General features: G+C 51.1%; 2 protein-coding genes and 1 long non-coding RNA gene across 3 annotated transcripts in view; 2 read left to right on the forward strand and 1 right to left on the reverse strand.

Annotated features, from left to right (window-relative positions):
* Positions 1-9791, forward strand: LOC129469227 (uncharacterized). Its single transcript, XR_010117741.1, has 3 exons — positions 1-484; positions 4666-4827; positions 7407-9791. It is a non-coding gene; the product is annotated as an uncharacterized lncRNA (long non-coding RNA).
* The window catches only part of LOC129469208 (uncharacterized), a 27787-nt gene continuing 7512 nt past the window's right edge, over positions 4474-24748 (reverse strand). Inside the window, 18 exon segments of the mRNA XM_055255590.2 lie at positions 4474-4768; positions 5228-5327; positions 5330-5352; positions 8700-8792; positions 10550-10623; positions 10963-11052; positions 11172-11282; positions 13551-13678; positions 13761-13910; positions 15473-15538; positions 15827-15914; positions 17333-17425; positions 17519-17606; positions 17931-18060; positions 18195-18245; positions 18818-18875; positions 22722-22850; positions 24403-24506. Coding sequence (XP_055111565.2) covers positions 4474-4768; positions 5228-5327; positions 5330-5352; positions 8700-8792; positions 10550-10623; positions 10963-11052; positions 11172-11282; positions 13551-13678; positions 13761-13910; positions 15473-15538; positions 15827-15914; positions 17333-17425; positions 17519-17606; positions 17931-18060; positions 18195-18245; positions 18818-18875; positions 22722-22850; positions 24403-24506 — 1871 coding nt within the window.
* On the forward strand, positions 17956-23735 carry TMEM234 (transmembrane protein 234). Its single transcript, XM_063628002.1, has 4 exons — positions 17956-18096; positions 18765-18831; positions 22577-22669; positions 22979-23735. Exons 1-4 carry the CDS (start codon positions 18070-18072, stop codon positions 23071-23073), a joined length of 282 nt encoding a protein of 93 aa, XP_063484072.1. The 5' UTR covers positions 17956-18069; the 3' UTR covers positions 23074-23735.

A 24748-nucleotide genomic window follows, 5' to 3' on the forward strand; every position in this document is an offset into this window, starting at 1 on the left:
GGGGGGTCCTCCAGGAACCTTGAAGACCCAAGACTTTCCTGGTGTCATCACTGCACATGGGCAACCCCACTTGCACACCACCACTGGGAGAGCTCCTTACTCTCTAGGCACCCCGACTTTGCCTGGGAAGAAAAAGCACCTCTTTACATTAAACTGGAATTTGTCTTCCCGGAACAACGTCCCTGCACACGTGCACCGCCTCCCTGAGGGCTGCGCCTGCACAGATGTGATCTGTTCCCTCTGCCTCCAGGTGATGGCAATGCCAAGAGGTCCTGAGGGAGTTTTGTTTTGAGGAGAGTAGACTGCTTCCCTATCCGAAATACAAAGCTCTGTTTATTCCTTTATTTACCCAGCACTGAGCACAGGGGCTGCCACCGTGGCCAGCTCAGACATGGCAGAGATCAGCAGAGAATGGGCAATGGGGCTCCCCTGAGATGAGCAGCAGCGCAGAGGAGGTGCCCCTCTCTTACTACGCCGACTTCAGGTAATCAGAGGTTTCCCTGAGAATAGGATGCTTTAACTGAGACCCAACAATGGAGGAGGGGTGAGCCAGAAGAAGAAAGAAAGACGCTGCATGTGGAGGGAATTGCAGGTGTCCAGGTGCAGAGACAGCCTGGTCATTTGTCCTGTTTGGGGAACTGCCAAGTACAGTAGTCCCTCCTGATCCTCGGGAAGTATGTTCCAAGATCCCCAGTGAATGCCTGAAGCCTCAGATAGTACCAAACCCTACAGACACTATGTTTTTCCATACCTACGATAAAGTTTAATTTATTATTTTTATTTATTTTATTTTTTTGAGACAGAGTCTCGCTCTGTCACCCAAGCTGGAGTGCAGTGGCGCTATCTTGGCTCACTGAAACCTCCTCCTCCCAGGTTCAAGTGATTCTCATGCTTCAGCCTCCCAAATAGCCGGGATTACAGGCACCTGCCACCATGCCCAGCTAATTTTTTTTTGCATTTTATCTTATTTTATTTTATCATGATAATTATTTTTTAAGATGGAGTCTCGCTTTGTTACCCAGGCTGGAGTGCAGTAGTGCGATCTTGGCTCTCTGCAACCTCCAATTCCTGGGTTCAAGTGACTCTCCCATAGCTCAGCCTCCCAAGTAGCTGGGACTACATGCACGTGCCACCACGCCCGGCTGATTTTCTTTTTTGTATTTTATTTTATTTTATTTTATTATTTTTTGAGACAGTCTCACTCTGTCGCCCAGGCTGGAGTGCAATGGTGCGATCTCAGCTCCCTGCAACCTCTGCCTCCCAGATTCAAGCAATTCTCATACCTCAGCCACCCAAGTAGCTGGGACTACAGGAGCCTGCCACCATGCCTGGCTAATTTTTTTTTTTTTTGTATTTTGTTTTATTATTATTATTTTTGAGATGGAATCTCTCTCTGTTGCCCAGGCTGGAGTGCAGTGGTGTGATCTTGGCTCAGTGCAACCTCCATTTCCCAGGTTCAAGTGATTCTCCCACCTCAGCCTCCTGAGTAGCTGGGACTACAGGCGCGTGCCACCAGGCCCGGCTAATTTTTGTATTTTTAGTAGAGATGGTGTTTCACCATGTTGGCCAGGATGGTCTGGAACTCCTGACCTCAAGTGGTCCGCCCATCTCAGCCTCCCAAAGTGTTGGGATTACAGGCATGAGCCACCATGCCCGGCCTTTTTTTTTTGTATTTCAGCAGAGGTGGGGTTTCATCATGTTGCTCAGGGTGGTCTTGAACTCCTGAGCTCAGGCAATCCACCTGCTTCAGCCTCCCAAAGTGCTAGGATTACAGGCGTGAGCCACTGCATCCAGCCAAGTTTAATTTATATAGTAAGCACAACAATAACTAATAATAAAGTAGAACAATTACAACAATATGCTATAATAAAAGTTGTATAGGTCAGGTGCTGAGGTAAAAGATAGGTATTTTTGGAGATTTAGAAGATTGTGGCTGGGCACAGTGGCTGGGCACGGTGACTTATGCCTGTAATCCCAGCACTTTGGTGGATCGCTTGAGCTCAAGAGTTTGAGACCAGCCTGGGCAACATAGGGAGACCCTGTCTCTGTACAAAATACAAAAATTGGCTGGGTGTGGTGGCTCATGCCTGTAATCCCAGCATTTTGGGATCACCTGAGGTCAGGAGTTTGAGACCAGCCTGACCAACATGGAGAAACCCCATCTCTACTAAAAATACAAAATTAACCGGGCATGGTGGCACATGCCTTTAATCCCAGCTACTCGGGAGACTGAGGCAGGAGAATCACCTGAACCCAAAAGGCAGAGGTTGCAGTGAGCTGAGATAGCACCATTGCACTCCAGCCTAGGCAACAAGAATGAAACTCCATCTCAAAAAAAAAAAAAATTAGCTATGTGTGGTGGTGCACACCTGTAGTCCCAGCTTCTCAAGAGGCTGAGGTGGATGGCTTGAGCCTGGGAGGCAGAGGTTGCAGTGAGCTGTAATTGTGCCACTGCACTCCAGCCTGGGTGAGAGCAAGGTCCTGTCCCAAAATTAGCCAGGCATGGTGGTGTGCTCCTGTAGGCCCACCTACTCAAGAGGCTGAGATGGGAGATCACTGGAGCCCCGGGAGGTGGAGGCTGCAGTGAACTGTGATCACACCACTGCACTCGAGGCTGGCTGACAGAATGAGACCCTGTCTCAAAAAAAAAAAAAAAAAAAAAACGGCCGGGCGCGGTGGATCATGTCTGTAATCCTGGCACTTTGGGAGACCAAGGCGGGCGGATCACCTGAGGTCAGGAGTTCGAGACCAGCCTGGCTAACATGGTGAAACCCAGCTTCTACTAAAAATACAAAAAATTAGCCAGGTGTGATGGTGCGGGCCTGTAATCCCAGCTATTCAGGAGGCTGAGGCAGGGGAATCGCTTGAAACTGGGAGGTGGAGGTTGCAGTGAGCTGAGATCACGCCATTACACTCCAGCTTGGACAACAAGAGCGAAACTCCAAAAAAAAAAAAAAAAAAAAAAGGTTGTATGAGGCCGGGCATGGTGGCTCATGCCTGTAATCCCAGCACTTTGGGAGGCTGAGGTAGGTGGGTCACAAGGTCAGGAGATCGAGACCATCCTGGCTAACACGGTGAAATCCCGTCTCTACTAAAAATACAAAAAAAATTAGCCAGGCTTGGTGACGGGCACCTGTAGTCCCAGCTACTCAGGAAGCTGAGGCAGGAGAATCGCTTGAACCCAGGAGGCAGAGGTTGCAGTGAGCTGAGATCGCACCACTGCATTCCAGCCTGGGTGACAAAGTGAGACTCAATCTAAAAAAAAAAAAAAAAAAGTTGTATGAATGTGATCTCTTTCTCAAAATGTCTTATTGTACTATACTCACCCTTCTTGTGATGATGTGAGATGCTTAAATGCCCATGTGATGAGATGTGGTGAATGACATAGGCCTTGTAATGCAGCCTTAGGCTCCTACTGACCTTGAACACAAGCCCACTGCAGTACGGCCACGGTCACTCTGATAACCAAGACAGCTACTAAGCGACAAGTGGGCAGAGAGTGTGTGCAGCGTGGATATGCTGGGGAAAGGGATGACTCCCATCCAGCAAGACAGAGCAGGGTGACTCAAGATTTCATCACAACATTCAGAAGGGCTTACAATTTAAAACTTATGAATTGTTTATTTCTGGAATTTTCCATTTAATATTTTCAAGCCACCGTTGACCACGGGTAACTGAAACCTCAGAAAGTGAAACCATGGATGGGGTCGACTAATGTCCTTTGGTGTGGTGGGAATGTCGAGTATGAAATGGGAGGACAAATGAGGCTACAGATAAGCTTAGACTTTATCCTCAAGGCAGTGGGCGGCCACCGACGGCTTTTAAACAGAGCTGAGAAGTCGCTGTTAGATTTTCTGGCAGGAGGTCACCGGTAACCTTGAACAGAGCAGTTTCTAGGAGGAAGGAGCAGATGCAGAATTCCAGGAGAACTGTGTTTTTCTTATCAGACTGGGGGTCCCCAGGGAGTGCTGTGTTGCTCTCATCAGACTGGTGTACATCAAGGGTGTTGTGATACTTCCATCAAAGCGATGGTTTCCCAGGACCTTCTGTGTTTCCCCAGAGGGCTATGTGACCCCTCCCCAGGTGCTTTCTCAAAGGGTCTTGAGTCTCTCCCATCAGATTGAGGAATCCTCAAAGCTAAGAAAACATTTTAGGCCGGGCGCGGTGGCTCATGCCTGTAATCCCAGCATTTTGGGAGGCCGAGGTGGGCGGATCACGAGGTCAGGAGTTCGAGACCATTCTGGCCAACATGGTGAAACCTAACAATGCAAAAACTAGCTGGGCGTGGTGGCGGTTGCCTGTAGTCCCAGCTACTCTGGAGGCTGAGGCAGAAGAATCATTTAAACCCGGGAGGCGGAGGTTGCAGTGAGCTGAGATCGCACCACTGCACTCCAGCCTGGAGACAGAGCAAGATTCCGTCTCAAAAAAAAAAAAGAAAAAGAAACCATTTCATGGACAGAATGATACCCTGTCTCAAAGATTAGGGACTCCTCTGTGGGTTGTGTGTGCCGTGAGACTGGACTCCCTAAAGGGCTCTGTGTCCCTTTTATCAGATAGGCTGTTGACAGGATTCTGTGTCTCCCTCATTGGTCTTGAGCACTTGCTCCCTGGCTGTACATGGCAAGGGCTTGGGCTGGGAAAGATGACCAGATTCCCACCGCCCAGAGGGCGGCCCCTGCAGGAGAGCTTCATGCGCCTGGTGGAGGCCTGTGGGGACGCGGAGCAGAGCATGGACAACTGGCTGAGTCGGCTGGACGGCTGCTGCTGGCTGTAACGTGTAAAGGAGGCACTGAGCACCGCCTGCGTGGCAGTCCAGGGCATGGAGAGGTAAGGCCCCCTTGACACAGAGAATAGGGTGGGATGGGCAGGGCTCTCAACCCCTGGACGCAAAACTGATTCAGTAAGCAAATATAGCCTAGAACTGGGTCCATTCTGTTCCTGGCCTGGTACATGGGGCTGAAGGCACAGACAGCACCCTGCTTGTGACTTCACTGGCCCCACTCATCCTGGACCCCTTGAGCAGGACCATGGCTGGATTCCAGGAACTGCTGGAGTGGGAGTGGATCCAGGAAAGGAAGTGACCACCCAAGCCCAGCTTTACCCTCCATCCAGAAACTTGCTTCCTCGTGTCCATTGCTCTGCCTCCTCCCCAGGCCGGCCACCCCTTCCAGCTGTGCTGTGCCCATTCAGCCTTCTCCCATGCCCACCCCAAGCACGAGGCACCCACCTTTTTCCTCTTCCTGGACTGCATGTGGCAGCTGGGCCGCCAGTTCCCACTGTCATTGGAGTTTGGGGAAGGGCTACTGTTGGCGCTGTTTGGGCACCCCATGCCTCCCCTTTTGGCACCTTCCTCTGCAACAGCGAAAAGGAGAGGTGAGCTGAGGGGGTGTTGAGGTAGGTTAGGGGCAGGCACAGGAAAGGGTTGGATACCTGTGCCATCAGCACCTTACTTCCCTTTTTTTTTTTTTTTTTTTTTTTGAGACGAAGTCTCGCTCTGTCACCTGGTCTGGAGTGCAGTGGTGCGATCTGGGCTCACTGCAACCTTTGCCTCCCTGGTTCAAGCTATTCTCCAGCCTCAGCCTCCCGAGTAGCTGGGATTACAGGCACGCGCCACCACATCCAGCTAATCTTTATACTTTTAGTAGAGATGGAGTTTCACCATATTGGCCAGTCTGATCTCAAACTCCTGACCTCAGGTGATCCGCCCACCTCGGCCTCCCAAACTGCTGGGATTACAAGCGTGAGCCACCATGCCCGGCCAGCACCTTACTTCCTTAGGAGCTATCTTTCCCGAATTCAAGTGGATTTGTCTTTTCGGAAAACTGAATGTTGTCCTTGCCCCATCTCCAAATCTCATACTTCTTCCTAACTTCTGCAAACCCAGAGATAAATAGGTCCAAGGCCAATCCTTTAGACAGACATACTCTGTCCATAGCCAATCGCAAGTGAATCCCTACCCTGAAAACAAGGATTAAAGGGGAAATTTGCTGCAAAAATAATTTCTAGGACTCTCTACCACTTTGCAAGGTCGATTGTTTCAAAGCAATAGAACAGAGGTTGAAAGCAGAGTGGAATCATTTGGGCTCAAATTCCAAATTCCAGTTTCGCCATTCACCTGCTGGGTGTTCATAGCAAACCTGAGTCTCAATCTCGTCGGTAGCATGAAGGGGATAAGAGTAGTTATAATCTGGCCGGGAGCAGTGGCTCACGCCTGTAATCCCAGCACTTTGGGAGCTGAGGCAGGCAGATCACCTGTGGTCAGGAGTTCGAGACCAGCCTGGCCAACATGGTAAAACCCCATCTCTACTAAAAATACAAAAAATTAGGCCTGGCACAGTGGCTCACACCTGTAATCCCAGCACTTTGGGAGGCTGAGGTGGGCGGATCATGAGGTCAGGAGATCGAGAGCACCCTGGCTAACATGGTGAAACCCCCGTCTACTAAAAATACAAAAAATTAGCCGGGCGTGGTGGCTCCCACCTGTAGTCCCAGCTACTCAGGAGGCTGAGGCAGGAGAATCACTTGAACCTGGGAGTCCGAGGTTGCGGTGAGCCGAGATCCCGCCCCTGTACTCCAGCCTAGGCATCAGAGCAAGACTCCATCTCAAAAAAAAAAAAAAAAAAATTAGCCAGGCGTGATGGCACATGCCTGTAATCCCAGCTACTCGGGAAGCTGAGGCATGAGAATTGCTTGCACCTGGGAAGCAGAGGTTGCAGTGAGCCGAGATCATGCCACTGCATTCCAGCCTAGGCAACAGGGTGGGACTCCATTAAATAAATAAATAAAGTGGTACTTTTATTATTATTTGGTTGGCTTGTTGCACATGCTGCCTATCAGCCCCAGATGCCAGCTGTCTTATGAGACTGAGAGATGTGGGGAGGGAGGGTTCACCTTTCCAGGGTGAAGATCAGATTTAGTTAACTTCTGTTGCTCAGTCTTCCTCCATACCCCATCCTGCTTCACTAACCCCACTAGTGCTGGATCATCTCTGTTTACCTCCCTCTCCCCCATCCTTCATCTTTAGTCTTTCTCCTAAAATTGTCCGAGTTTGGTCCTCCCCCCCCCGTCTTCATCCACACTAGTCTCTTCCATCTGGACTCTCCGGCAGCCGCCTCACTGTCCTCTGCATCTTCATTGTTATCAGTTTTCTCTCAAAAGCTCCTGGATCCAGACCTATCAATATTCACAGTGGGCCCTTTCCTGCCTTCTTTCTTTGGCTCATGCCGTTCTCCCCAAGTGTTGGCTGTTGCTTTGCACAGTGGGTATGCCGGGTCTGTTGAGACTCAGCTCAAACATCACATTCTTAATTAGCCTTCTGTGACACTGAGGCGAAACTAAATTGGTTTCTCCCTTTAAATAGAACTCCTTAAGAAGTAGGACTTTGTCTTGTTCCTCTTTTATTCCAGTGCCCAGTACAAGATCTGACTGGCAATAATGTTTGCAAGAAAAAGGAGAAGAGGAGAGGTTATCACGGCTCCGAAGTGGCTGTCACCCTACTAACCAGGGCTGCCCACCCAGACTCCCAGCTGGAAACTCACTCCCTGCTTTTCTGCTGTGTGAAGTGAGGACTCGGACGCGCTCCCTGTGGTCTGGGCTCAACCAGCCAAAAGAACAACAAAGACTCCGGAACCCACTCTACATCCTCAATCGCTTGGCCATCTGTGGAGCCCCAGAGCCTGTGGCTGTGGCGAGTCCCACACCTTCTCCCCGGGGATTACCCCTCTGCTCAGCGTCCTGACCCGTCTTCCTCCTCCTCAGGCCTGTTTCTGCGCTGGACCTGCTCACCTGAGCCTGCAGAAGCCGCATGGGGGAAGAGTGTGGCAAATAGTGACAGGAAGGAGAAGACAGAAGTCTCTCAGCCAGCCGCTTCAGCCGAGCCCCTACTCTAAGCACTGGCTCCCTGGACAGCAGCTAAGATGTTCCTGAAACCTCTGAAGGCCCCTTAGGACCTTTACACCGTGGATGAGGGTGCCTGCAACCCAGGTTAGCCAGAAGTACTGAGGGGCTTAAGTGTGAAGTGTCCAGAGTATAGGGAGGTCTAAATCATAAAAGTCTCCATGACCAGCATCAGCTTCCTGGGGTGTCAGTGAAAAGGAAAGATGATGAAAGAGACACCACAAAATATCTGACCAGAAGCCATTTATTACCAAACCAATTTATTTCGTAGAGTTCAAAACCTTCTGTGAGAATCTTCTCTGGCCTGGATGGAGATCCACCTTTTTTTTGAGACGGAGTTTCGCTCTTGTTGCTCAGGATGGAGTGCAATGACGCGATCTCAGCTCACTGCAACCTCTGCCTCCTGGGTTCAAGTGATTCTCCCACCTCAGCCTCCTGAGTAGCTGGGACTACAGGCACGTGCCACCATGCCCGGCTAATTTTTGTATTTTTAGTAGAGACGGGGTTTCTCCATGTTGGTCAGGCTGGTCTCAAACTCCTGACCTCGGGTGATCCGCCCGCCTTCGCCTCCCAAAGTGGTGGGATTACAGGCATGAGCCACCGCACCTGGCCGGAGATCCAGCTTCTTAAGCCTCAAACTCAAATTCGAAGTACTGTGGGTCGAAGTAATGGATACGGACGTAACCATCTTCGCCGCCGCTGCTGTAGCTGGAAAAAGATAGCCAGGCACCAGTCAGGTGCTTACCCTGGGAGAGGCAGAGACCCAACCCAGGCTTAGCTCAGCTGCTTCACTGGGACCCTACCTCTTGCCATCAGGATGGAAGGCAACACTGTTGATAGGTCCAAAGTGACCCTTGACTCTTCCAAACTCTTCTTCAAAGGCCAAATGGAAGAACCTGGAGGAAAAGGGACACAATTAATTCACTTTCCATCTTCTTCCAAAACACTTTGGAGGTGGCACTCCCCAAATGCAAACTGTTATTATTATTTATTTATTTTGAGATGGAGTCTTACTCTGTCACCCAGGGTGGAGTACAGTAGCGCAATCTCAGTTCACTGGAACCTCTGCCTCCTGTGTTCAAGCAATTCTCCTGCCTCAGCCTCCTGAGTGGCTGGGATTACAGACGCCTGGCTAATTTTTGTATTTTTAGTAGAGATGGGGTTTCACCATGTTGGCCAGGCTGGTCACGAACTCCTGGCCTCAAGCCGCCTTCCTTGGCCTCCCAATGTGCTGGGATTACAGGCATGAGCCACCACACCTGGCCTCAAATGCAAATTGTATCACAAAATATAAAGCAGAAGCCGAGGCGCAGTGGCTCACACCTGTAATCCCAACACTTTGGGAGGCCGAGGCGGGTGGATCACTGGCGGCCAGGAGTTTGAGACCAGCCTGGCCAACATCTCTACTAAAAATACAAAAAGCAGCCAGGGACGGTGGCGTGTAACTGTAATCCCAGCTATCCAGAGGCAGAGGTAGGATGATTGCTTGAGCCCAGGAGGTTGCGGTGAGCAGATGGTGCCACTGCACTGCAGCCTGGGCAACAGAGTGAGACCCTGTCTCAAAAATAATAATAAAGCAGAAAAATTAAGATAAGAAGTGAATGTGAACAAAATAAGATGGAAGTTGGTGGCTGCGTGCCACGGTTCACGCCTATAATCCCAGCACTTTGGGAGGCTGAGGCCAGAGGATCGCTTGAGCCCAGGAGTTCCAGGCCAGCCTGGGCAACATAGACCCTGTCTCTTACTTTTTTAACTTTTTTATAATAAGGGGAAGACTGGACCCAGATGTCTGCCTGAATACATAACTAATACTTACAGAGTGCCTACTATGTGCTGGGCAGTGTTTAAAGAGCTTAATAAATATTAACTGAATAATTTGCATAATTTTATGGTAAGTATATTGTCATTGTCTCATTATACAGTAGAGGAAATTTGGACATAGAGAAATATAATGAAGGCTGGGCACAGTGGCTCATGCCTGTAATCCCAGCACTTTGGGAGGCCAAGGTGGGCGAATTACTTAAGGCCAGGAGTTCAAGACCAGCCTGGCAAACATGGTGAAACCCTGTCTCTACTAAAAATACAAAAATTAGCCAGGCGTGGTGGTGGGTGCCTGTAATCCCAGCTACCCAGGAGGCAGAGGCAGGATAATTGCTTGAACCTGGGAGGCAGAGGTTGCAGTGAGCAGAGATTGCACCACTGCACTCCAGCCTGGGTGACAGAGCAAGACTCCGTGTCAAAACAACAAAAAAAAGGCCAGGCACAGTGGCTCACGCCTGTAATCCCAGCACTTTGGGAGGCTGAGGCAAAGGCCAGGCACGGTGGCTCACGCCTGTAATCCCAGCACTTTGGGAGGCTGAGGCAGGTGTATCACAAGGTCAGGAGATCGAGACCGTCCTGGCTAACACGGTGAAACCCCGTCTCTACTAAAAATACAAAAAGAAAATTAGCCGGGCATGGTGGCGGGCACCTGGGCAGCTGAGGCAGGAGAATGGTGTCAACCTGGGAGGCGGAGCTTGCAGTGAGCAGACATCACGCCACTGCGCTCCAGCCTGGGTGACAGAGCGAAACTCCATCTCAAAAACAAAAAAACAAAAACAAAAAAGGTACACCCCATGAGATTTCAATTTGGAAGAGCTCTCTTCTTCTTTACCTGGCCTCAAACTTGCCAATCCTGGTGGAGGTTGTGGTTACATCCATGGCTTCCTGACCACCGCCCAGGACCACCTGAATGGAAGAAGAAACTCTAGATGGGACCAAGTCCATTTCTGTTTTTCTCCTGCCATATACATTTTTAACATCTCACACAGCCCCATGGGAGGATACCAAAGGTAGGGGATGACCAGACACTTCTGCCACCTCCTGCTGGCTTCCCTGGGACTATTCAGTCCTTCCAACTTTGTCACTCCTCTGGGAATCTCCTCTCTACCTGACATTTCCCCCACAATGTTGTAGCCCAACTTCTGGACAAGCATCTAGAACTTGGAAGCTTCCTGAGGCTTCAACAGGAAGGCGGGTCCTGAGGCTTCAACAGGAAGGCGGGGGGGGGGGGGGGGGTCCTCTTACATGGTCATAGTTGGGGGAGAGGGCAGCTGAGTTGACGGGACGTTCTGTCCGGAAAGTTTTCTGATGTTCAAGAGTTGTGGAGTCAAAAAGCTGGAGAGAGAAGGCAGGGGGGAAATCGGTAAAAAGAGCCTTCCTGGGGGAGGTCGGGCAGGGTGAGCTGTGCAGCGGGAGGGAGGGAGCAGCCCCGCCAGACCCCTGCCCAGGCTCACCTTGGCTGTGTTGTCCTTGGATGCGGTCACAAACATGGTCATGTCCCTGGATAACTGGATGTCGTTGATCTGCCGGGAGTGCTCCTTAACATTCGCCAACACCTCTCCAGACTGGGGAAGGAGGAAGAGTGAGACTGACTGGGCCCAATCCCTACTCATCTCAGTTCCCCAGAAACCCAAGCACCCAAATGAAAGCTGAGACAGCATGGATTTTGTGTTTTCCTCACCCCCTCTATCCTATCAGTCACCCCTAAATATCCCTTGACTCTGTCCAGTAATGTACATCCTATGCCTATTGGCTAGTTCAGGTTCATTCTCCAAACATAACCTGCAAAAGCTGTGGAAGGAAAATCTGGCCATCGATAACCCTTTGAAGATTCCCTACTGCCTGGAGGAAAATCAAAACTCTTCACCTCTTCACACGTAAGGACGTTTAAAATCTACTCCCCGTCCTGTCCCCAAGACCACATCCCAAGGGTTTCTGCAGACTCCATACTTTAACTCTGTGCCTTTGCCTTTGCTGTTCCTTTTGCCTGTGGGATGTTCTTTCCTTCCTGCTTGAAGCTCCATTTATTCTCCAGGGTTTAATGTACACGCCACCTCCCTGGGACAGTGCACCTTCCACACTTGGTTGAGACCTCTATGGTGGCATAATTCACAATCTGACTCAGGTGCTAGCTGTTTGCAAGTCTGTCTCCCCATGGGGGAAGGAACTGTGTCTGATTTACTTCTTTGTTCTCGGAGCTCAGCACAGGGCATTATACTCAGTGGTGGCAGGGAAATGCTCATTTGTGATCCTTAATTATTTTTTTGAGACAGAGTCTTGTTCTATCACCCAGGCTGGAGTACAGTGGCACAATCATGGCTCACTGCAGCCTCAATCTCCCAGACTCAAGCAATCTTTCAGCCTCAACATCTTGAGTACCTGGGACCAAAGGCGTGCTCCACCACACCCAGCTAATTTTTAATTTTTTTTTTTTGGAGAGACAGGGTCTTCCTATATTGCCCAGGCTGATCTCAATCTCCGGGGCTCAAGCAATCCTCCTGCCACAGCCGCCCAAAGTGTTGGGATTACAGGTGTGAGTCACCACACCCGGCCTGTGATCCTTATTAACATGTCCTGAGTACTTTGTGACAAGTTTTTCTTTTTTTTTTTTTTTTTTTTTTTTGAGACAGAGTCTCGCTCTTTCACCCAGGCTGGAGTGCAGTGGCGCAATCTCGGCTCACTGCAGGCTCCGCCCCCCGGGGTTCATGCCATTCTCCTGCCTCAGCCTCCCGTGTAGCTGGGACTACAGGCGCCTGCCACCTCGCCTGGCTAATTTTTTGTATTTTTAGTAGAGACAGGGTTTCACCGTGTTAGCCAGGATGGTCTCGATCTCCTGACCTCGTGATCCGCCCGCCTCGGCCTCCCAAAGTGCTGGGATTACAGGCGTGAGCCACCGCGCCCAGCCTGTGACAAGTTTTTCAAACGTGATATCATTTGATCCTTGAAACACTTTACAGATAAACAGGGTCAGAGAAGTCATGTAACTTGCCCAAGATCACACAGCTAGGAAGTGGTGAAATCTACATTTGAATCTCACCTCTGCTCTTTTTTAAAATTTTTTATTAATTTTTTTTTTTTTTTTTTTTTTTAGAGACAGAGTCTCAACTGTCACCCAGGCTGGAGTGCAGTGGTGTGATCATAGCTCACTGCAGCCCCAACCTCTGGGCTCAAGAGATCCTCCTGCCTTGGCCCCCAAAGGCACTGGGATTACAGATGTGAGCCACAGCATACAGCCCTGCCCTTGTTCTGAACCAGTGTGCTATCACCAGTCCCCGAGGCAGGTGGATCATCTGGTCAGGAGGTCAGGATTCGAGACCAGCCTGGCCAACATGGTGAAACCCCATCTCTGCTAAGAATACAAAAATTACCCAGGCATGGTGGCAGGTGCCTATAGTCCCAGCTACTCAAGAGGCTGAGGCAGGAGAATGGCTTGAACCTGGGAGGTGGAGGTTGCAGTGAGTCAAGATCGTACCACTGCACTCCAGCCTGGGTGACAGGGTGATACTCTTGTCTCAAAAAAAAAAAAAAAAAAAAAGGCCAGGAGCGGTGGACTGCCTGAGGTCAGGGGTTCGTGACCAGTCTGACCAACATGGTGAAACCCCGTCTCTACTAAAAATACAAAAAAAAATTAGCCAGGCGCGGTGGCATGCACCTGTAATCCCAGCTACTCTGGAGGCTAAGGCAGGGGAATTGCTTGAACCAGGGAGGTGGAGGTTGCAGTGAGCCGAGATGGCGCCACTGCACTCCAGCCTGGGCGACAGAGAGAGATGCCATCTTCAAAAAAAAAAAAAGAGACTCATTCTGGTAGGCTCAGGCCCCATGTGGCCTCTTACCTTGGCACTATACTGGTTGAGCTCTCCACTCTCATGGCCAGCGATGATGCACTCCCCCAGGGGTCCCCAAACCGCACTGGTGATTTTAGAGTCATTGCAAGGGATCTTCATGTAGGGCTCATTGTTGTCTGTGTGGGGCAGTAGATGTTAGGCCCTGGGCGCTAGAACTGCACCCTTTACCTCAACCCCAGCCCTATTCCCAGCCCTCACCAATCTGGCTCGGATCCCGCAGGTCAAAAAAGCTCACAAAGCACTGGTAGCCCATCTGCTTGTCCGTGGAGAACATGATGATGTTGCCCCCAAAGTCAAAACCGCAGGTCCGGACAGCCGAATTGGTCTTGAGAAGGGCCAGCTGCTTTCCTGGAGTCAGGCAGAGTCTGGGCTACACCATCCATTGCAATTGCAGGGAGGACATTCTAGAGAATGCTACCATCACATCTCACTGTTTCTCTTGCTCCAGTGACCCAAACTTAAAAAGTATTTTAACTTTTCTTTTTTTTTTCTTTTTTGAGACAGAGTCTCGCTCTGTCGCCCAGGCTGGAGTGCAGTGGTGCGATCTCAGCTCACTGCAAGCTCCGCCTCCCGGGTTCACGCCATTCTCCTGCCTCAGCCTCCCAAGTAGCTGGGACTACAGGCGCCTGCCACCATGCCCTGCTAATTTTTTGTATTTTTAGTAGAGACGGAGTTTCACCGTGTTAGCCAGGATGGTCTCGATCTCCTGACCTTGTGATCCGCCCGCCTCGGCCTCCCAAAGTGCTGGGATTACAGGTGTGAGCCACTGCGCCCGGACTTTTTTTTTTTTTTTTTTTTTTTTTTGAGATGGAGTTTCGCTCTTGTCCTGCAGGCCGGAGTGTGATGGCATGATCTCAGCTCACTGCAACCTTTCAAGCGATTCTTCTGCCTCAGCCTCCTGAGTCAATGGGATTATAGGCGCCCGCCACCATGCCTGGCTCATTTTTGTATTTTTAGTAGACGGGGTTTCGCCATGTTGGCCAGGCTGGTCTTGAACTCCTGGCCTCAGGTGATCCACCTGCCTCGACCTCCCAAAGTGTTGGGATTACAGGCGTGAGCCACCACACCTGGCCAAGTATTTTAACTTCTTACCCAGACTCTTTCCTCAGACATCCTGCTAACGTGGCACTGCTCATATGTAGACTGCAATATATCTGTCTCTCCCTCAGACTGCGCTTCTCCACAGCAAAGACCTGATCTGATTTCCCTGCATATCCCCAGTACCCAGCATAGACCTGGCACTAAACAGAACAGCTTAGGCTGGGCGCAGTGGCTCATGCCTGTAATCCCAGCACTTTGGGAGGCCAAGGCGGGTGGATCACTTGAGCTGAGGAGTTCGAAGACCAGCCTGGCCAACATGGTGAAACCCTGTCTCTACTAAAAATACAAAAATCAGCCAGGTGTGATGGCGCATGTCTGTAATCCCAGCTATTCGGGAGGCTGAGGCAGGAGAATCGCTTGAACCCAGGAGGCAGAGGTTGCAGTAAGCCAAGATTGTGCCACTGCACTCCAGCCTGGGTGACACAGAGAGAGAATCTCTCTCAAAAAAAAAAATTAGCCAAGCATGGTGGCATGCGCCTATAATCCCAGCTACTCGGGCTGGCTGAGACAGGAGAATCCCTTGAACCCAGGAGACAGAGGTTGCAGTGAGCCGAGATAGTGCCACTGCTCTCCAGCCTGGGTGACAGCGAGACTCTGTCTCAAAAATAAGAAAAAGAAAAAAAAAACAAAACTTAATCTATGCTTCCTCTACCATGGTGTATATTTTCTCATCTGTCTTTCTTGTCTCTTATTCCCTAGACTGGAAACTATCTACGGATTTCATCTCTATTTTCCTAGGACCTGTTTACTCAAACAGGTACACTGTAGGTCCTCAATATTTGCTAAAAAAGTGAATGAACCCAGCTTACCTGTTTCACAGTCCCAGAGACGACAGCTGTTGTCAGCTGAGCCAGTGAGGACATGCTTGGTGTCCCCTGAAGAGTTGTTAAGAAACATGACGAGGCTCACCTGAGCCCTTGTCCTCTTGGGAGGCCAAGTGAATCATCTCCCTGTTCAGCCCCAAAGAGCCTTTCTTCCCCTCTCACCTCCTTATCCAGAACTGGAACTTGTCCTGAACGTTCCCCCAGCCAGTGAAGAGACCAGGCAGTAGGAGGTATCGTTCTCTAGGCCCTCAACAGCACCCCCAACTCCCAACTCCCAACTCAGCCTCTCCATCGCTGACAGACCCTAGCAACACGGACTCAGAACCAAAACAAGGATACAGTCAGCGTCCACACACCACACAGCTCCGGTATGGCCCATGTAGGTGCCCAGCCTCTCACCATTCACAGAGTACCATACATTGACGATCTGGAAAAGTCAAACCACAGGATAGTACACATCCCAATAAGAGCAATGGCTTCCTGTTTTGCCCCAGGAACCCTCAGCAGCCTGTAGCCAGGCTGATTCTGCCCTCTTCTGTTCATTTCTTGGGAAACAGCAGGGAGCTGCTAAAAAGACCAACACCTGGATTCTCCTCCCTTCCTAAAGGTAAGCAACAGAGGAGTCAGGCGGCTTGCAAAAGCATCCTCATTTGTTAGCTCCAGCTCTCCTGGGACTCCCAGTGGCTCCAAAGAATAAAAGGCCAAGTTGAGCTCCAGTCCAGAAAAACAGTGTCTCTGATGTCTTATCCAAGTGGGAGCAGCTGGTGGTAGGGAAGTCTGGGTTCTGGTACCTGCTCTGCCACTGTCTCACTATATGATCTCAAATACAGTGCTTCTCTCCTCTGAGCTTCAGTTCTCTCATCTTGAAAATGGCCAGGCCGGGTGTGGTGGCTCACACCTGTAATCCTAGCACTTTGGGAGGCCGAGGCAGGCGGATCACCTGAGGCCAGGAGTTCAAGACAAGCCTGTCCAACATGGTGAAACCCCATCTCTACTAAAAATACAAACAATGAGCCACGCATGGTGGCACGAGCCTGTAGTCCCAGCTACTCGGGAGGTTGAGGCAGGAGAATCGCTTGAACCTGGGAGGCAGAGGTTGCAGTGAGCCAATATTGCGCCACTGCACTCCAGCCTAGGCGACAGAGCCTGTCTCAAGAAAAAATAAAATAAAATGGCCAGGTGCCTCAAAAGGCAGTATCATGAGGGATTGTTTTGCATTGAGTAGCAGGATGGGATTGACTTAAAATGAGACTAAAGACACCCTCATTAAGTTCCCTGTGTCTGAATAACACAGTCTGCACCTATCCTGGTAGAAAGATTAGATTATCCCTAAAGGTTGCATCCCGTTCTCTGGGCAAGCTGACCCTCATCTTTATCCCCTTTCCACAGTGGTCTCTTGCTTTTCTTGGAGTGCAGTGGCACGATCTCAGCTCACCGGGCTCAAGCGATCCCCTCGTTTCAGACTCCGAAGTAGCTGAGTCCACAGGCGCGAGCCACCACGTCAGGCTAATTTTTTGTGTGTGTAGAGATGGATCTTACTACGTTGCTCAGGCTGGTCTCCAACTCCTGGGCTCAAGCGACCCTCCCACCTCGGCCTCTCAAAGTGCTGGGATTACAGGCGTGAGCCACCGCACTCGGCCAATAGGGTTCCTCCCCGCCTTTCCCGGTAAAATACCTTCGCCAGCCTACCCCCGGCATGGCCTCTCCCTGCTTCTCAGAACGGGCTGCTCTTTGGTTCCCCGCTAACGGCAAAACTGGCGTGTCCACCCATCGTCCTGGCAGAAGGATCCCGCCCCTCCCGGACCCCCTCCGCATGCTCCCGCCCGCCCTCCAGCCAACACTCACAGGGTCCTTGGCCACAGTAAAGAGGAGGTCTCCTTCGCGGTTATACTTAATCTGCGTAATGGACCGCTCATGGCCCTGCAGTAGGATCGGCTTCTGTGGGGACAAGACAGTAACGTCAGTGCTCGGAATTGGGCCCCGGCCTCAGCCCAGGACCCCCACTGCAATACCCCCAACTCTGGAACTCACCATCCCGGCGGTGACGCGACGAAGGCCGCAACGTGAGTAGGACCGGAAAAGGTTTCGAGGCCACTTCCGGATTATGGGTCTCCGCCCCCTCGTTCCCGGAAGTAGAACACAGCGGCGTTGCCATGGCGGCGTCTCTGGGTAGGTAGCCGGCCCCGCCCCTCCATGGATTTCCCGACCCTCGCCTCGAATTCATTTCCTGCTCCACATCCACCCTCTAACCCCGACCCCTGCTACAACCCCAGAGGCCGGACTCCTGGATTCATTTCCCCAGCTTCCCTGGGCCTGCCTTAGCCGCCAGTCGCAGCCGAGGCGAAAAGAGCGAAGGAGGGAAGTGGGGGCGGCTAGCTGGGGCTAGAAGGCCAGGAGAGGGCGGGGTGGGCAGCCGTTTGGGGTGGGGGTCAGGGTGACTCACTCGTCTGCATTCAGGGCAGGTGCTGGCTCTGGTGCTGGTGGCCGCTCTGTGGGGTGGCACGCAGCCGCTGCTGAAGCGGGCCTCCGCCGGCCTGCAGCGGGTTCATGAGCCGACCTGGACCCGGCAGTTGCTACAGGAGATGAAGACCCTCTTCTTGAATACTGAGGTGCGTCGCTGTGAAAGGCCCCTCTCTCGGGGGAGTTGCCGCCAAGAATTTGGTCTTTGGAGTCAAACAGGTCTGGGTCAGCCCCACCACTTACTCACTAGAAATTCTCGGAAGAGTCAGTTGTCCTCCTTGAGCCTCAGTTTCATCATCTGTAAATGGCGATTATAATAATAACCATCTGATAGGTCAGTTGCAGGAATTAGGTGAGATACGTAGAGCACTTAGCATTAGGCCTAGAACATAGTAAGCGCTCAATCTATGGCTGCCATTGTTCACATTTTACTGTGATTTCTTAGTTACATAAGGCCACATTTGTGAGCCTTTCCAGAGGGAGGGCTTGGGGCTCAATTGGCCCTGCAGGGGAAGAGTTCAGAGGAGGAAGGCTGGAGCTGGAGGACTTGGGGAAGGCTTCCTGGAGGGGCTGACACTGGCATCAAGGCCTTGCAGGATGGGAACTAGCAGAGGTGAGGGAGAGGGTCGTTTGAGAAAAGGCAGAGTTCAATCTGTTTCCCTCTTTGCCCTGGAAGGATCCTCCTTAGAGGGATTAGTGTTCTCTGGGTCTTTGTAACCCTGCCTCCCTCCAAGGAAAGGCATTCGCTAGGAGCTCAAAGAAGGCAGTGCTGCTCAGTCAGGCCATGACACTGACTGTAGGTTTCTCCTCTTTCCAGTACCTGATGCCCTTTCTCCTCAACCAGTGTGGATCCCTTCTCTATTACCTCACCTTGGCATCGACAGGTGGGTCCTGGCTTAGAACTGTTCTGCTTAGTGTTTGAGGCCACCTGGAAGAGTGATTGGGGGCGGGGGTGGGGTGGAGCTTGAAGCACCTCATTCCCATCAGTGAGAGAGGGCTAACTAGCTCTAGTTCCCTCTTACTACCCTCTTCTCTGAACAAGAGGGGCACAGTGGGCTGGTTATGAGTATATTGCTAGGCACTGGAGTTGGTTTGAAGCCTGGCAGTCTTGTGTGACCAGCGGAGGAAGAAGGAAGGTTCATTTTGCTGTGCCGAGTGCTGGCTTTAACATTCTTGCTTCCACTGTGTGCTACCTACCTGACCAGGAGCAAGTCCCTCATTTGAGCCTTGGTTTTATACAGTTGGCTTCATAGCATTGTGAGGATCAAAGTTAATGAATGGGAAACATCTAGGAGAGTGCCTGGCACACAGTCAGAGCTCCAAATTTCCTTTCTCTTGACATTTGTTGACTGCCCTCTACTACGTGAGATACTGCACTAGTCTTACACATTATTTAATTCCAATCATGACTCTGTAAAGCAGATATGATTATCTTAGAAAATGAAGTTGCAAAACTTTGGGCAATTTCACCTCTCAAGTCCCACAGCATGTCAGTGCAGAAGGATTTGAAACCATATATTAAAAGTTCATGCTCGACAGGGCATGGTGACTCATGCCTGTAATCCCAGCACTTTGGGAGGCCAAGCAGGGCAGATCATTTGAGGTCAGGAGTTTGAGACCAACCTGGCCAACATGCTGAAACCCCGTCTCTACTAAAAATAACAAAATTAGTCGGGTGTGATGGTGTGTGCCTGTAGTCCCGGCTACTTGGGAGGCTGAGGCACGAGAATGGCTTGAACCCGGGAGGCGGAGGTTTGCAGTGAGCTGAGATCACGCCACTGCACTCCAGCCCCTGGGCAACAGAGCGAGACTCTGTCTCAAAAAAGGAAAGAAAGAAATAATATGCACTTATTTAAAGAGTCTGAAAGCCTCTGGCCTCATGCCTTCACTGCTGTGGAAGAATGCTGAACCCTTGACCAGCTGACTACAGGTAGCCATTCACCAAGTTTTAATCCAATTGCAGTATTAGGTTCTTTTTATCTCATTACCCTTTCTGCCTGTATCCTTTAATATCCATCCTTTCTAATAACCAGAACAGTAATCACTATTTTTGAAGCATCCACTTCAACCAGGGACTATCCATGCATTATCACAGTTCATCTTACAACAACCCAACAAAAGAAATGGTATACTGTGATCCCTATTTTACATGCGGGGAAACAGGTTGAGTGTTTGCATATCCTAACCAAGATTACAAGGGAAACTCAGATCTGCCTCACTCCAATGCCCTCACCTCCCACTGCACCATGCTGCATCCTTCTTCCATCTACTGTTGCAAACCAGACCTTAGCAGCCATGACACTCCTTGTAAGGTATGTAAACTTCAGAAGGCAGCTCTGGGCAGGGCACAGTGGCTCAGGCCTGTAATTCCAGCACTTTTGGAGGCTGAGGTGGGCAGATAACCTGAGCCTAGGAGACCAGCCTAGGCAACAACAACAACAACAAAAATACGAAAATTAACTGGGCTTGGTGGTGTGTGCCTGTAGTCCTAGCTGCTCAGGAGGCTGAGGTGGGAGGATCGCTTGAGCTCAGGAGGCTGAGGCTGCAGTGAGCAGTGACCTCACCACTGCACTCCAGCCTGAGCAACAGAGACAGACCCTGTCTCAAAACAACAACAACAAAAACGAAAAACAAAAAAAGAAAGCAGCTCTTTGTAAGTGGGGTTGTTGTATCAATTTCTTAGATGGATAATGCCTCCATGCTGGGGCCTCCCAGGGGATGAGGAGCAGGACAGTTTGCTCCTCTGCCTCACACAGGCAAGCCCTGGGAGTGCTGGGAAAGAATGTGCTGAGGAGCCAGTGTGAGCATCTGGTCTGCAGTTGAGTCTTCTTTCCATGGATAACTCAGCTGATTTATCCATTGGTCTTTTTTGTGTGTATGTGGCTCTTTTTTTTTTTTTCTTTTGAGACGGCGTTTCATTCTTGTTGCCCAAGCTGGAGTGCAATGGTGTGATCTCGGCTCACTGCAACCTCTGCCTCCCAGGTTCAAGTGACTCTCCTTCCTTAGCCTCCCCACTAGCTGAGATTACAGGCATGTGCCACCATGCCTGGCTAATTTTTTTTGTTTTTGTTTTTTGAGATGGAGCCTTGCTCTGTCACCCAGGCTGGAGTGCAGTGGTGCAATCTCTGGTCACTGCAACCTCTGCCTCCCGGGTTCAAGCAATTCTCCTGCCTCGGCCTCCCAAGTAGCTGGGACTACAGGCATGCGCCACCATGCCTGGCTAATTTTTGTATTTTTAGTAGAGACGGGGTTTCACAATGTTGGCCAGGCTGGTCTTGAACTCCTGACCTCAAATGATCCACTTGCCTCGGCCTCCCAAAGTGCTGGGATTACAGGCGTGAGCCACCACACCTGGCCTAATTTTGTATTTTCAGTAGAGACGGGGTTTCTCCATGTTGGTCAGGCTTGTCTCTAACTCCCGACCTCAGGTGATCCGCCCGCCTCGGCCTTCCAAAATGTTGGGATTACAGGCGTGAGCCACTGCGCCCGGCTGTGGCTCTTTTTTTGATGTGATAAGAACACTTAACAGGAGATCTACCCTCAACAAATTTTAAGTTAACTCCATTAGTCTTTTTCTTTTTTCTGAGACAGAGTTTCACTCTTGTTTCCCAGGCTGGAGTGCAATGGCATGATCTTGGCTCAGTGCAACCTCCGCCTCCTGGGTTTAAGCAATTCTCCTGTCTCAGCCTCCTGAGTAGCTGGGATTACAGGCGTCTGCCACTACGCCTGGTTAATTTTTGGTATTTTTAGTAGAGATGGGGTTTCACCATGTTGGCCAGGCTAGTCTCGAACTCCTGACCTCAGGTGATCCGCCCGCCTTGGCCTCCCAAAGTGCTGGGATTACAGGCGTGAGCCACCGCACCCAGCCAACTCCATTACTCTTTTTCAAGTTTGCTTATTGGCAGTCAGCCCCTTGGAACTTCAAAATTAAGGAACAGATCCTGGGCTGTGATGCCCTCTACCCACACCACAGGTCCAGCCCAATATCCTGAACAGGTCCTGGCTTCCTCCTTCTGACACTTTAACTCCATAAGGCCTGAGCTTGGGCTTCACCTGATGTTCTGCTCTGTCTATATCCACAGTTCAATAACGGCGCAGGCTTTGGAGTCAGGCAAGTCTTGGTTTAAATCCTCAACTTGCCTTAGTTTATGCGACTTATTTGAGCCTTTGTTTCTTTTACGCAAAATGGTGATAACCCCCTTCTTGCAGTGTTGTGAAAATTGAGATGTGGACACAAAGCACCTAGGCATGGTATGTGCTTAATAAATGCTGGCTGTGCTTGGTGTCACTTGACTCTCTACTGCATCCTTTGGGATTCGGGTGCCTGCCTGTCTGTCTAGATGTCCTTGAGATCTCACAAGTTCTCTTTGAGTGCAAAGACCTCATTCTCATTATCAAACCAGGCTGGTCCCAGACCTCAGAGTTCAGGTCTTCACGCTGGAATCCTGGGAAGCACTGAACGTGGAGTCAGGAGATGTGGGTTTGAGTCCTGAGATTTGCTGTGACTTCATCTGGAAGATGGGGTTTTGATACCTTTTTTAAAGGTATGAAATGATAATGATGGAAGTGTTTTGTGCCTAGAAAGGCACTTGTTGCATCTCAGGCATTCTTTTCATTCTGACCACCCAGATCTCACCCTGGCTGTGCCCATCTGTAACTCTCTGGCCATCATCTTCACAATGATTGTTGGCAAGGCCCTTGGAGAAGATATTGGTGGAAAACGTAAGTCAGGCTACTGCGAGTGCAGGACGCAGCTCTGTGGATCTCGACATACCTGTGTTAGTTCCTTCCCAGAACCCATCTCCCCGGAGTGGGTGAGGACACGGCCTTTTCCCATCCTGCCCTTTCCTCTGCAGCTGTTCTGCTTCCTTGTGGCCATCAGAGTTCCCTTCCCCTGGACAGTCTGGGGAAAGACAGAGGCTGGGGCGGGATTCAGGACCAGACCCCATCTGAGCCCTTCCTCCAGCCCTGTACCAGCTCCTACTGGCATGGCTGAGCTCAGACCCCCTTGATTTCTGCCTATTATCCCAGGAGCAGTTGCTGGCATGGTGCTCACCGTGATAGGAATTTCACTCTGCATCACAAGCTCAGTGAGTAAGACCCAGGGACAACAGTCTACCCTTTGAGTGGGCTGAACCCACCTCCAGCTCTGCTGCCTCCAGGAAGCCCCTGGGCCGTGAAGTGCTGGCAGTGAGCGGATGGACCTAGCACTTCCCCTCTCTGGCCTTAGCTTCCTCCTCTCTTATGGGGATAACAGCTACCTCATGGATCACAATAAGAGAACAAGAGTGAAGGAGTTTTGTAACCTTCAAGTGCTGTTCAGCTGCGGGGATTTAGCACAGGAGACTCTACACTCACCCTCAGCAACCTTTCTGCCCCAGCAGCTCTCTTCCTGCTGACATCTCAGGCCCCCAGCCCAGCCACCATTACTGTGGCCTGATCTGGACTATCACGGTGGCAGGTTCCATGGACTGCAGAACCCCAGCTGCATGGAAAGGGCCAGCTGCAGACTTTGAGCCAGAAATGCAAACGGGAGGCCTCTGGGGCTCAGTCAGAGCGCTTTGGCTGAATGAGGGGTGGAACCGAGGGGAAGAAGGTGCGTCGGAGTGGCAGATGCAGGAAATGAGCTGTCTATTAGCCTTGCCTGCCCCACCCATGAGGTGGGCAGAAATCCTCACTGCCAGCCCCTCTTAAAACAGGTAGAGAGCTGTGAGCCCCAGCCCCACCTGACTCCAGCACCCAGCACACCTGGCGAGTAGTAGCTGTCAATAAATCTGTGGTAAACAGAGGTTAGTATTCTTTTATTGTGACAAACCCGCTCCCCTGTTTGTGGCCTGTCTCCCAGGCTCAGTCAGCTACTCCTTTCTCTGGCCAGAGAATCCCATAAGGAAATAGCCCCCACAGCCAGGGCTGCTCTGCTCAGAGGAAGGGAAGGCTGGGCTGTGGGTTTAGGAGCAGGAGAATGGGGAGGGCTGAGGAGGCTGCAGTGTACCCTGTGAGCCCAGCGGAGGTGCTGGCTCCTGAGGAACAAGCTGCTGGAGGCTGAGAACAAAAGGTGGCCAGAGTGGTGGTCCCCAGTTGCCCTCTGGAGCTGCTGGCTCTCAAGATGGCAGAGCTGGGGCTGAGGCTGAGATAGCAGCCCCAGCCCCAGGCCGGTTTTCCAGGGACAAGGCCTCTTCCACTATCTGTGCTGCCCTCTGGAGGAGGTGGAAGGCCATACAGAATGGAGCCGTGAGCATGGCCAGCCTCCAGCTCTCAGCCAGGAGGTCCCCAACCCCAAGGAAGGAAGAAACTGGAAATTAGGAACTGCTTCCTCATTTAACAAGGTAGGAAGTTAGGAGATGATTTACCTTCAGTCACAAGGGAGGAGAACTGTTCCTGGGGCCCAAGGCTGCCAGTTTCCAGCTCAGAGCTCCTCCCATCCCAACATACTGTTTCCTGATCCAACAGCTTACCTGATCCAAGGGCTCCTCTGTCTGGGTGTCTTCATCATCTGCTACTTCCTGGGCCCCCGCTGTCTCCTTCCTTGGGTGGGGAGCTCCGTATACTCCTATAACTCCTAAAGAGGAAGGCAGCATTGGGTGATGCCCAGGCTGAAGAGCCCTCAGCATTCCTGCCCTAGACCTTCATGCCAGCCCCTTTCCCTCCCTTGAACCTGGTTCTGCATTCCCCACCACCTCCCAGGATAGCAAGGAAGTGACAGGTGGGCCTTTGGTCCCACCCCCATCCCCTCTAGATCCCACCCCTGAAGTCTCATCGCTTTAAGCACTGCCCTTTCCAGGTGCTTCTTTTCATGTGATG

This window comes from Symphalangus syndactylus, chromosome 12, assembly GCF_028878055.3.
Source record: "Symphalangus syndactylus isolate Jambi chromosome 12, NHGRI_mSymSyn1-v2.1_pri, whole genome shotgun sequence".
Classification (NCBI taxonomy): domain Eukaryota; kingdom Metazoa; phylum Chordata; class Mammalia; order Primates; family Hylobatidae; genus Symphalangus; species Symphalangus syndactylus.

Bases quoted from the DNA above. Each gene is read 5' to 3' on its own strand.
- TMEM234 (XM_063628002.1), top strand. From the start codon at position 18,070: ATGAAGACCCTCTTCTTGAATACTGAG. The intron at 18,097-18,764 runs GTGCGTCGCTGT...TCCTCTTTCCAG, and splicing joins CCCTCTTCTTGAATACTGAG to TACCTGATGCCCTTTCTCCT. The intron at 22,670-22,978 runs GTAAGTCAGGCT...CTATTATCCCAG, and splicing joins AGAAGATATTGGTGGAAAAC to GAGCAGTTGCTGGCATGGTG.